The sequence below is a fragment of the Hyalella azteca genome, unplaced genomic scaffold, assembly GCF_000764305.2.
Source record: "Hyalella azteca isolate HAZT.00-mixed unplaced genomic scaffold, Hazt_2.0.2 contig9365, whole genome shotgun sequence".
NCBI lineage: Eukaryota > Metazoa > Arthropoda > Malacostraca > Amphipoda > Hyalellidae > Hyalella > Hyalella azteca.
This window is the reverse complement of record NW_025939439.1, coordinates 107,073-118,355: the sequence shown is the minus strand read 5'-3', so window position 1 is coordinate 118,355 and position 11,283 is coordinate 107,073. Positions and strand designations below refer to the sequence as shown.

The 11,283-nt window shown below is 38.9% G+C and overlaps 1 protein-coding gene across 2 annotated transcripts; it reads left to right on the top strand.

Moving 5' to 3' along the window:
• Positions 1-211: 211 nt before the first annotated feature.
• Positions 212-8,425, top strand: LOC108680129 (cyclin-dependent kinase 8). 2 transcript variants are annotated; one of them, XM_047881984.1, is made up of 12 exons: positions 212-427; positions 641-716; positions 1,427-1,536; positions 1,924-2,065; positions 3,275-3,464; positions 4,230-4,344; positions 4,876-4,974; positions 5,388-5,460; positions 5,611-5,708; positions 6,859-6,937; positions 7,621-7,905; positions 8,269-8,425. In XM_047881984.1, exons 1-12 carry the CDS (start codon positions 300-302, stop codon positions 8,365-8,367), a joined length of 1,494 nt encoding a protein of 497 aa, XP_047737940.1. In that variant the 5' UTR covers positions 212-299; the 3' UTR covers positions 8,368-8,425. The 2 variants fall into 2 exon arrangements, with proteins under 2 accessions (XP_047737940.1, XP_047737941.1); XM_047881985.1 differs by lacking the exons at positions 212-427; positions 641-716 and adding an exon at positions 739-984.
• Positions 8,426-11,283: the final 2,858 nt, after the last annotated feature.

Sequence of the window (11,283 nt, the reverse complement as noted above, 5' to 3'; positions counted from 1 at the left end):
TATCAATGGAATTAATGAATTCTAATTTTAACTAAGATCCACTAATCATTTGACTTTTGTCAACTCTTTTTTGACTGGCTCCATCAGCAATCTAGTTTGTTGTTGGCATCTTTTCAGGATTTCTCCAGAGTATTTGTTTTTGCAACATGGCCATGGAAAATTTTAATTAGCTTCATTGTATACATTGACTAATTTGAAATATTTATTTACAGAAATTGTTCATATTAATTATCATTTTTATACCAATGTTTTTGCCTGTATTGTATTGACAAAGGATCAAGATAGAAGTGTAGATAAGCATGGATTATGAATGGAAAGCCAAACTGAATGCAGAAAGAGCCAAAGTTGAGGATTTATTTGAATATGAAGGTTGTAAAGTTGGCCGAGGAACTTACGGCCATGTCTACAAAGCTAAGAGAAAAGATGGGTATGTGCCACCATTACTAATTATTTAAGGAATTCTTTAATGTTTTAACATTTTGAGACATTTTTGGATTCATTTGTTTCATGAAGTATTTATTCCTTCATAACCTGATCAAACTGACAAAATAATTTGTATTTTAACTTGCTCAAATATTTTTTTACTAGTTAAGTATTATACAAAAAGCCATTTATATCAACTCAGTTTTTCCTACTGCAGGTCTGACAACAAAGAGTATGCACTCAAGCAAATAGAAGGCTCAGGCTTGTCCATGTCAGCATGCAGAGAAATAGCTGTAAGTCTGGGCTACAAAAACAACTTCTAAATCATTCTGTATTATCAACTCTTGTTAGCTGTTTAGGCTTGCTTGGCCATACAATGATTTCCTGTAAGCTTATTTTTCAGATTTCCCTACATTATTCTGCCCTAACCTTGACCCAAGTTGCAGTTCACATCTCACTCTCAAGTGCAGTCAAATGATAATGAATTAAAATATGTACTCTGACATGCTCAAAGTGGACCTTCCTTCCATTGATAATTTTTTATCTGCATTGAAAACATGGGTAGGTTTTGTAGGAAAACTGTTGTCTGTTTGCCAGTTTATTAGGAAAATTTAGAGAATTTGATAATTTTTTTGAATCAGTGTGGCTAAGGTTTATGTGATGTGATTTACTTTAAGCCCCTGTTGGTGAATAATCTCTAATTTATTATTTATATTTCATGTGCACATTTATTATAAATTAATTCGTTGGAAATTGAATCTATGAGATAAAGAATGATATGATGTTTAATTATGGCTATTAGTATATTTACTTCAACTCAACTTTGTCGTGAAATCCTCATCATATATTTTTTAAATCAATGAGTGATAATAAATATATCTTAATTGAAGCATATAAAAAAACCTTTAATAAATAGTCATTCTAATAAATAGTCATTCATTTGATGAAATATCTTTCACCCCTTGGTCTAGGCCATTAATTAAATGTTTGTTTTTATTTGCAGTTACTACGAGAACTGAAGCATCCTAATGTAATAAACCTTCAACGAGTCTTCCTCTCACATTCTGATCGAAAAGTCTGGCTGCTTTTTGACTACGCAGAGCACGACTTGTGTCTTATACACATCTANGCTTTGTGACTTGTGGGTGAGTGAGAGGCTTTATGACTTGTGGGTGAGTGAGAAGTCTTTTCCAATCTTTTGATGTTCAATTGAACTGTGAATGACTGCTATATATAATAAAGTAGTTGAATATTAATCTATTGGTCAATAAATAATCATTGGGATTATATATTATTTTTTATTATTTTTACCAAATGCCAGATGTTCGGATCACTGATCACAAAAGTTTTGCTAATTTTGTTTCATCAATAAATAGCGCTGTGATTGTTGTGAATATTTTAATTACTGAAGTAATATTTTGGATACTGCAACCTAGACAATTTTTTCACCTTGTGTCTCAATGTGTCATTTATTTATGAGCCTTCCTCTCTTATGTCACAGCATATAATTAAGTTTAACCGAGCTGCGAAGGCAAACAAACGCACAGTCCCTGTGCCTAAAGGAACTGTCAAGAGTTTGCTCTACCAGATCTTAGACGGCATCAGATACCTGCACTCTAACTGGGTGCTGCACAGAGACCTGGTGAGTGACTCTGTGTGCTGCACAGAGACCTGGTGAGTGACTGTGTGTGCTGCACAGAGACCTGGTGAGTGACTCTGTGTGCTGCACAGAGACCTGGTGAGTGACTCTGTGTGCTGCACAGAGACCTGGTGAGTGACTCTGACTGGGTGCGGCACAGAGACCTGCTGTATGTACCGTATATGTGCTGCTAGCTTGCATGCACACTTGGCTAATATTTTAACTAATTTTGTTCCCATGTGACAGTGGACTATTTCAATTGATAGAGCTACACAAATAAGATTTCGTTATTAAAAATTATTATTCATTAAAAATCTGAGTGCCTACTAAATTATTTGTGACTTATTTTATACAATAAGATGATATTGGCTTGGAATTCTTCTTATACACTAAAATTTCTTTTGTTTTCAAGTTGCGTAGATTGATATATTGCGACTAAAGTTTGAACTAAAAAAGCAACAAATTATTCAATACTAGTACAAGTATATATGGTTAGGTCTTCAGTTTGTCAATACTGGTACAAGTATATATGGTTAGGTCTTCAATTTGTCAATACTAGTACAAGTATATATGGTTAGGTCTTCAATTTGTCAATACTAGTACAATTATATATGGTTAGGTCTTCAGTTTGTCAATACTAGTACAAGTATATATGGTTAGGTCTTCAGTTTGTCAATACTAGTACAAGTATATATGGTTAGGTCTTCAATTTGTCAATACTAGTACAAGTATTTATGGTCAAGGTCCTAAATTTTTCACATCATCACTCAAGCTTTCTTGAAATCACAGTTTGCAAGCTCGAGTTCATTACTTTTCAACGTGTGAGTCTCAGTAATGCCCATAATGACATTTCTATCATATATAATAAAGATAATTGAAGCTTAACCCTTGTCAAAGTGCATAATTTAAATACGATATAATATACTCTGTTTAAGAACAGTTTTACCTAATGCAATCTTATACAGCTAAAGGAGGTTGTCACGAGACATAAATAACTTCAATAAATTAAATGTTATCCCAGTCGTGTATCCTACAAATTCTGCCAGTCTCTTGTTACTGCAAACCCTGCCAAACTTGCACACACGTCAGACATAGCAACTTGAGAACAAGTATACATATCTTTGTTATCAATCTAAAGATAAGCTATTAATGTTGCAGAGAACAAGCATACACGTCTTTGTTATCACTCTAAAGATATTATTAATGTTGTAGAAGCCTGCCAACATCCTGGTGATGGGTGAAGGCGTCATGCGGGGGCGCGTTAAGATCGCAGACATGGGCTTCGCTCGTCTCTTCAACTCGCCCCTTAAGCCGCTGGCAGACCTCGACCCTGTCGTGGTTACCTTCTGGTACCGCGCCCCTGAACTGCTGCTCGGCGCCCGGCACTACACCAAGGCTATTGGTCATTACCTGCTTTGTATAACTCACAGCTATTGGTCATTACCTGCTTTGTATAACTCACAGCTATTGGTCATTACCTTCATCTTTGTATAACTCACAGCTATTGGTCATTACCTGCTTTGTATAACTCACAGCTATTGGTCATTACCTTCATCTTTGTATAACTCACAGCTATTGGTCATTACCTTCATCTTTGTATAACTCACAGCTATTGGTCATTACCTCCATCTTTGTACAACTGAATGTTATGAAGTATCAGTGCTTTTACTCTATGATGCTCATATCGCTATAATGTGTTGCTTTTTTCATTCATATCCCATTATTGCTGTCAATACTCCACTTTGTGATGTTGCCGTCACTATTCTGATGTTAATGTAAAAGTCTTTCCCTCTGAAAAAACAACCATTGCTATCTGAACTGCAATTGCTTTTTTTATTGAGTGTATGTGGCCTTCCTCGTTTGGCTTAATGTGTGCCGTTGCTATAAAGTATATTGTACAATTTTTGTGTGTATAAATATTTAGAAGGTCTGCTATCAGCTTGCATTTTCCATGAATGTTAATTTATGTCCTCAAGGTCCAACTGTTCATTTAATTAGCATTAATGCGGTCTTTCATTCATAATAACACTTAGTTTATCCACATAAATATGAATTTTATACAGCAAAATTTCCTACTTCTTTACTCACAATTTTCTATGCTCAAGTTTATTGAAATGACAAACTTTGGCCATTGTAAGCAGAAGTGAAAGAGTGCTACCACGTGCAGATATATGGGCGATTGGTTGCATTTTTGCCGAGTTGCTGACATCGGAACCAATCTTCCACTGTCGGCAAGAAGACATAAAGACAAGCAACCCATACCACCATGACCAGCTAGACAGGTAGGCCTCTTTGCTCTCTAGTTCAACATGACCCTGCAATGTTTCTATATCATAACATTTATTCTAGTTTTCCTAGATTTGAACTTGAATAAATAAATTCAGTTATTTAAGATAAGTCAGGCTTCTTTTTTTGGGATATTCGGTTCTCTCTTTAACGGTAGCCAGTCCGTCAATGCCAACATGTTCTATGTTAAGTTTTATTCTATGGCGACCTCTCACATTTTGATATACTTCAAGGATGAAGGCTGCATTCTAATAATACGACATTATATATTTTGATGCCCCGTCAGCCGTGCCAAGTCTAACCTCTTATGCCTTCCTTTTGTTTCAATAAAGCTATCTACTTAACTTTTCTTACAACTTTGATATTAATTTCAGTTAATTACTAAAGCTCTACTGGCTGGAACAGTCACACAATTGTCTTCCCAACTGTCCCAATTGTCAATTGGAAAGACAATTCGACTGTCCCAATTGTCAATTGGGACAGTCACGAATTTTTAAGCTTAATGTTACTGACATTTCCCCCGCCAGGATATTCAACGTGATGGGGTTCCCGCAGGAGAAGGACTGGGTGGACATCAAGAAGATGCCTGAGCACGGCACTCTCATGAAGGACTTCAAAAAGAACAAGTCCGTTAACTAACCTTTCAGTGATCTATTTCAGTAGTTTTGTTTTTTATTTTCAAGTTGAAATAATATTTATGAGCCCAAATTTTGTTAAGTTACTATCCAATAAACTGTAGATTTTACTATTTTTCTTTCAAGTAGGTAAAACTAAAGAATATTAATGAAGAATTTCTTCATAATAATGAACAATTTCTTGATATTAATGAAAAATTTCTTGATATTAATGAAAAATTTCTTGATATTAATGAAAAATTTCTTCATATTAATGAACAATTTCTAATATATAAATGAAGAATTTCTTCATATTAATGAACAATTTCTAATATATAAATGAAGAATTTCTTGATATTAATGAACAATTTCTTCATTTAATGAAGAATTTCTTGATATTAATGAAGAATCTTGCCTGCCGGCAGCTACACGAACTGCTCGCTCATCAAGTACATGGACCGCCACAAGATCAAGCCTGACAGCAAGGCTTTCTTGCTGGTGAGTTGCCAGCAAAAATGTTGACCATTAAATGAAATAATATAATTGTCAAGGGATATGTTATACATACAAGCAGGCTTAATTAAATTGTAGTAATTCATGAATTAATTGTTTGTTAATATTTGATGTAAATGAGCAAAATTATTACAGCTCCAGAAGCTGCTGACGATGGACCCCACGAAGCGCATCACCTCAGAGCAAGCCATGCAGGACCTCTACTTCCAGGAGGAACCTCCGCACACCTTAGAGTGAGCCCCTCTGTAGAGCCCCTCTGTAGCTGCCCCTCTGTAGAGCACCTCTGTAGCTGCCTCTCTGTAGAGCATCTCTGTAGAGCATCTCTGTAGAGTACCTCTGTAGAGCCTGTCTCTTATACACATCTAGATGTGTATAAGAGACAGGTATATATGGTTAGGTCTTCAATTTGTCAATACTAGTACAAGTATATATGGTTAGGTCTTCAATTTGTCAATACTGGTACAAGTATATATNGAGCACCTCTGTAGAGTCCTGCACCTCTGTAGCTGCACCTCTGTAGAGTCCTGCACCTCTGTAGCTGCACCTCTGTAGAGCACCTCTGTAGAGTCCTGCACTCAATCGGTTTTAATTAGTTTTTACATGTAGACTGTACCGTCAACTGGGGTGACTTCGGCCAATGTTTATTATTTTCTTTTGCTTCCATTTGTTTTTGTTGTAGTGGTGGCCGAAGTCACCCCAGTTGACGGTAGCCATTTTTTTCTATTGTATTGTCGCAGCAGCCATGAACTATCGTGTTTTTGCTCCCGAAAAAAAAGTATTTACGCCAGTTTTTGTTAAAGAGTCAAACTTTGTGCATGGCGGCGTCTACATTTGTCTGTTATATGACCGCTCTTCGCCCATATCTGAATACAGCAGCTAGTCGTCTCAGCCCACTGGCACAGTCCCCTTTACAGCGCTCGTCTTTGCATAAGTTTGCTTCAGTGTCGCAAAATGTGCTTTTCTATGGAACATTTCTATCGTTCTATGGTGCGCATTTAATGTGTGTCTGTTCGTCCTCTGAGTTCATCTTAATCTACGTATTTAATTGATTCATATCGGGTCGCATAAAATGTCATTAAATTTCTTGACCACTTTTTCCCTAATAAAGCTTGAGCTTCTCTCATTTTGTCCAGTAATTGACCCACTTTTCAGCCCGTGCTTAACCTAGTCATCTTTACACATAACTCTCTAGGCGATTTAAATGCATATATGTTCCGTACAGTTTGTTCTTCGCGTACATTAATTTATTACATTTCGCTTGCTCACTTCTCATAAGACGGAATTAACTCGTATTTTATAGTTTATAATTGTTTAATTATAGTTTGTTTACAATAGAGACTGCCAAAGCTGTTGAATATTAACGCGCGTTGCCTCGCCCCTCAGCGTCTTCGCCGGCGGTCAAATCCCGTACCCCAAGCGGGAGTTCTTATCAGACGAGGAGCAGGACGATAAGAGCGATAAGGTGAGACTGTGACGTCAGACGAGGAGCAGGACGATAAGAGCGATAAGGTGAGACTGTCACGTCAGACGAGGAGCNAAATCCCGAGCCCCAAGCGGGAGTTCTTATCAGACGAGGAGCAGGACGATAAGAGCGATAAGGTGAGACTGTGACGTCAGACGAGGAGCAGGACGATAAGAGCGATAAGGTGAGACTGTCACGTCAGACGAGGAGCAGGACGATAAGAGCGATAAGGTGAGACTGTCATTGTCAACGTTGTTGAAATTACGCGTTTCTTTAGCTTCTTTTCTTCTTGGACGGTATTTATTCGTATTCATTAGCTTCTTATTAGTCTTTTAATGTGGAGCGAGTGCGAAATATCTTGTAGCATTCTATGCCATGGCAGGAATAATATATTCAATGTAATAGTTTTAATATAGTTAATATAATACATTATATGTAATATATGGTATAATAGTGTTGCCATCGCTAATTACTTTCATCCCTCATATCTTCCACAACTCGCGCCTCGGGAGGCTTTTATATCACAACCTTAAACTGGTACTGCACTACCGCCGTGTGAAGTTAGGCGGCAGTGTCGTGGTGGATGCAGTCCTGGTGGATGCGAGATGAGGGATGCAGTCCTGGTGGATGCAGCAGCGGTGGATGCGAGATGATGGATGCACTAAGCTTGTCTCCCTGAGCAGCGCGGCAGTAAGCCTGGGGCGGCGAGCTCGAGCAGCGCTGGGGACCACGGCCCCCACGGCCCCGCGGCCAAGAGAGTGCGTCTGGGGCCCCACCAGGGCCAGGGCGGGGGCCAGGGGGGCGGTCAGGGCCAGAACTCTGGCGTGTCCATGGCCCAGCAGCAACAACAACAACAACAAGAGTTCCAGCAACATATGTCACAGCGGAACCATCATCAGCAGCAGCAACAACAACACCAACAGCAACAACAGCAGCAACAACAACAAAGACAAATGCAAGCAAATAGGGTATGTTTTTATTTTAGTTTCATTCTAAGATTTATCCTTGTTTTTAACCGATTTTATATGTTGGGCCTAAAGGAATGAATTTATTTAACATTGTAAACTCGGGCTTTCATGTTAATTTGCTTGCTCTCCGCGCGACTTCATTCCTTCGCTTTGTGTTCCGCCTATAACGGTCGATCCTGCTGTGTGCTGTCCTTGGCAGGTTTCGTCCGCAGTCTTATCCATAATTTCTTGGCAGGGAGGTTATTTTTCCTCTTTATTCTTAAGTTATTCTTAAGTTATCATATTATTATCGTATGATAAAGTGTTATTATGATATTATTATTATCATGTTATCATCGTGTGATAAAGTGTTCTGTTACTCAGCATGGCGGCAGCGGCGGCGGTCACGTACAGACGCAGGGCGGCATGATGAACTACGGGACGAACGGTGCACAGCAACAGAACTTCCAGCACCGATACTGAGCCTCATCAGTGACTGTAATGCCTGCAGCAGAACTTCCAGCACCGATACTGAGCCTCATCAGTACAGACCTGCCATGTATGGCCGCCTCGTGTGCACAGACCTGCCATGTATGGCCGCCTCGTGTGCACAGACCTGCCATGTATGGCCGCCTCGTGTGTACAGACCTGCCATGTATGGCCGCTTGTCTCTCCCCTCTCTCTCCAACAGTTCTGTGCCAGTCTCCATGCAGTTTAGTGCATCTCCCAGCTCGGGATTAATCTTAATTAATGTCGTGAAGATGCAAAAAGTCAGGGATTATCATCTTAATTGGAGACAATCCATGAGTTAATTAATTGTCTCCGTGATGTGGATTGTCTCCTTTCCCATTGCGTCGTACTGATGCTTACAAACACTCAGTACGTACAGGAGTTCGTAGTGCTTGGGGGTTGAGCTCAATTAGTTTAGCTTCAATAAATTGAAGGTCGTTTGAAGTTTTCCATTCGCTTGTGGTGCAGCTCCCACTTGTGCGCTGGATGATCAAGAGTAGTCTTGTGTTATGTGAAAAATTTGAATGAGCATTGAGAGTACGAATTATTTTATGAAACTCATTTTAGATTAATATCAGAGGGATTAATGTGAGGGATGCGTTCTTTAAGACGAGCCAACGCCTCACCCGCGCCTGTGGGTCAACGTGGAACATTTCGAGTGCAGGACACCAAAGCTTTTGACCGGGCGACGCGGTATAATTCAAGTGGACGGGCCAAGACGAATATCGCTCGTCTGTGCTCGGAATAAATGGTATTGTAATGGCGAATATTCCGTGATTTTTGTGTGGACGAAGTCAAGTTTTTGTTCTGCCAAAAATCGGCCAGTTTTTTATGCCCTTGATCGCTGAGGAAATTTTCATTGTCAAGTTCCACTAGATCGTTCTCGGGATAAAATGTTTTTAACAATCAAATAAGCCAAAAAAATTTAAATCGATTACTAATAAAGATTAATTGATATTAACGGGTAGAACTGATAATAGCAAAATAAATTTTTATTGCGGACAAGCATAGGAATTTTAAGCTGTTCGCTCGTACAATTTCCCCTTGAACGGAATTCGCTCATTGGATTACAATTTTTGTGACGTTTATTCATTTGGTCACATTAAAAAACTCCTGTCTCTATGCATGAAGAATATTGTCATTGAGAGTGGAGGTCGTGAAGAATATAGCACTAATTTGATGACATTCTATTAGGTCTCGTTCACTAGTACGGGTTAATGATGTCAGTAAAATACAGTATCCATTTGCCATTGTTCCCTCTCACTGATGACACTCTGGTCTGTGCTGCGTCGCTCCACGCTGCACTCGCGGGTCAGGACGAGTGAGAGCCACGCCGGTCAGTCCTGCTGCAGTCTCTTCGTTAAAATCTTAGCAGACTTAACATGTCTGCCTTCCATTAACAGTTATTCAATGTTACTGTAAAAAATGAATTTGAATTTAATTGAGGCAAGATTTTCTCATCTCACTTTGTATTTATTGCATAAAACAAGACAATTGCAATGTCGTGGCGCACATTCAACTTTGACGTTGAGCTTCCGTGACATTACCAATCCGATACTTGAAGTCTTTTCGTCATTCTTAAGGAACGAAATTGTATAAATAATAACAGCTTGGGTACTTGAATAATTTTATATTAATGATTGCACGAAATGAAGATGAAATTTTGTTAATTATAAAGACTGGTTTGTTGTGGTTGCGGTAGAAGAAGAGGCGTGCGAGGACGTTTATATCAGGAAACGTGCTACTCTTGCCACGGCGCTCCTAGCATAGAATACATTTAGTAAGTAATCTTGTACAGTGTGTATAAATGAACCAGCTTTATGTGCTCTCTATTTAGAAGGACAAATATGTCTTTGTAACGCTATGGGCAAGCCTGCAGAAATAAGCATTCAGAATTGTTTGGTTCCCTTTTTTAGCACATCAGAACTTCAAGCTAAAATTTCCACTTGAAAACGAATTCGTTTCGCCTGTGTTACTATTCATTGATAGTTCTGGTGTTTTAGCTGCTTGAAGTGCCAGTTTGTTGTCCGATGTAGCAGAGGGAGCCTTGTTGCGGAACTTTTTGGTGTTACTCAAATTTGTCAGAACTCTAATTGCAATTCAAATTTATTTAATACTTTTTTTATTGTTTAACTTGACTATTTACACGATTTCTTAGCATTGTCAGCTCCTCAAAAAATTTTGTACCTTAATTTTTCGTGAAGCAAATTAAAAAATCTCTTTTTATTGATTTTTACCTCTACCCATAAACTGGATACTCGCGCAAGTACGAAATTCTTCTCAATTGACGGCGCGAAGAGAGCGCTGTTTGAGGGCGGCCGCCAACGATGGTCGTCGTTTCTCCCTAACCATATATTGTGCGGCCAGCAGCAACTTTTAAACGAAGCGTCGTGGCAAACCATTACAAGTTAAATAAATTTCTGTCATTCCCTATATTTCTTCTAAAAAATAATCGGTTATTCATGTAAGAAAAATCGGTGACTACGTTTTCAGTTTTATAAGCATAGCATTTTCGGCGTTGAAGAAATAGGCCTTTAGCAGATTCTTGTACTTTTCGCGGCTTGTTCACAGATCTAAAAACTTGGCTCTTGACAAGATCTATTCAACTTACGTGATCGTTTATGATCCAGATCGCGGGCCTATATTTATCTGGAAAATTCAACAATTAGGCGCATGGAAGTATATGTTCTTCCAAAGGATTTAAGCTCGCCGTTCCTATGCCTTGCGGAAAACCACTAGGAAGAGCACCCCCCCCTCGCTTGTGGTGCGCGTTAAAGTGTTAAGTTGTCTGTGGTGCGCACCCCCATACATACCATCCATATCATACCGTCAAAACATACCATGGGGGCGGCGTAGTTCCGACCAGGTCAGAGGACGTGGAAGGCTGGT

What these genes read in the sequence shown, in the direction of transcription:
- LOC108680129 (XM_047881984.1), top strand. Translation starts at nt 300, where the DNA reads ATGGATTATGAATGGAAAGCCAAACTGAATGCAGAAAGAGCCAAAGTT. An exon ending in AAAGCTAAGAGAAAAGATGG is followed by an intron (nt 428 to 640) that starts GTATGTGCCACC and finishes TTCCTACTGCAG; the next exon opens with GTCTGACAACAAAGAGTATG. An exon ending in TACGCAGAGCACGACTTGTG is followed by an intron (nt 1,537 to 1,923) that starts TCTTATACACAT and finishes TCTTATGTCACA; the next exon opens with GCATATAATTAAGTTTAACC.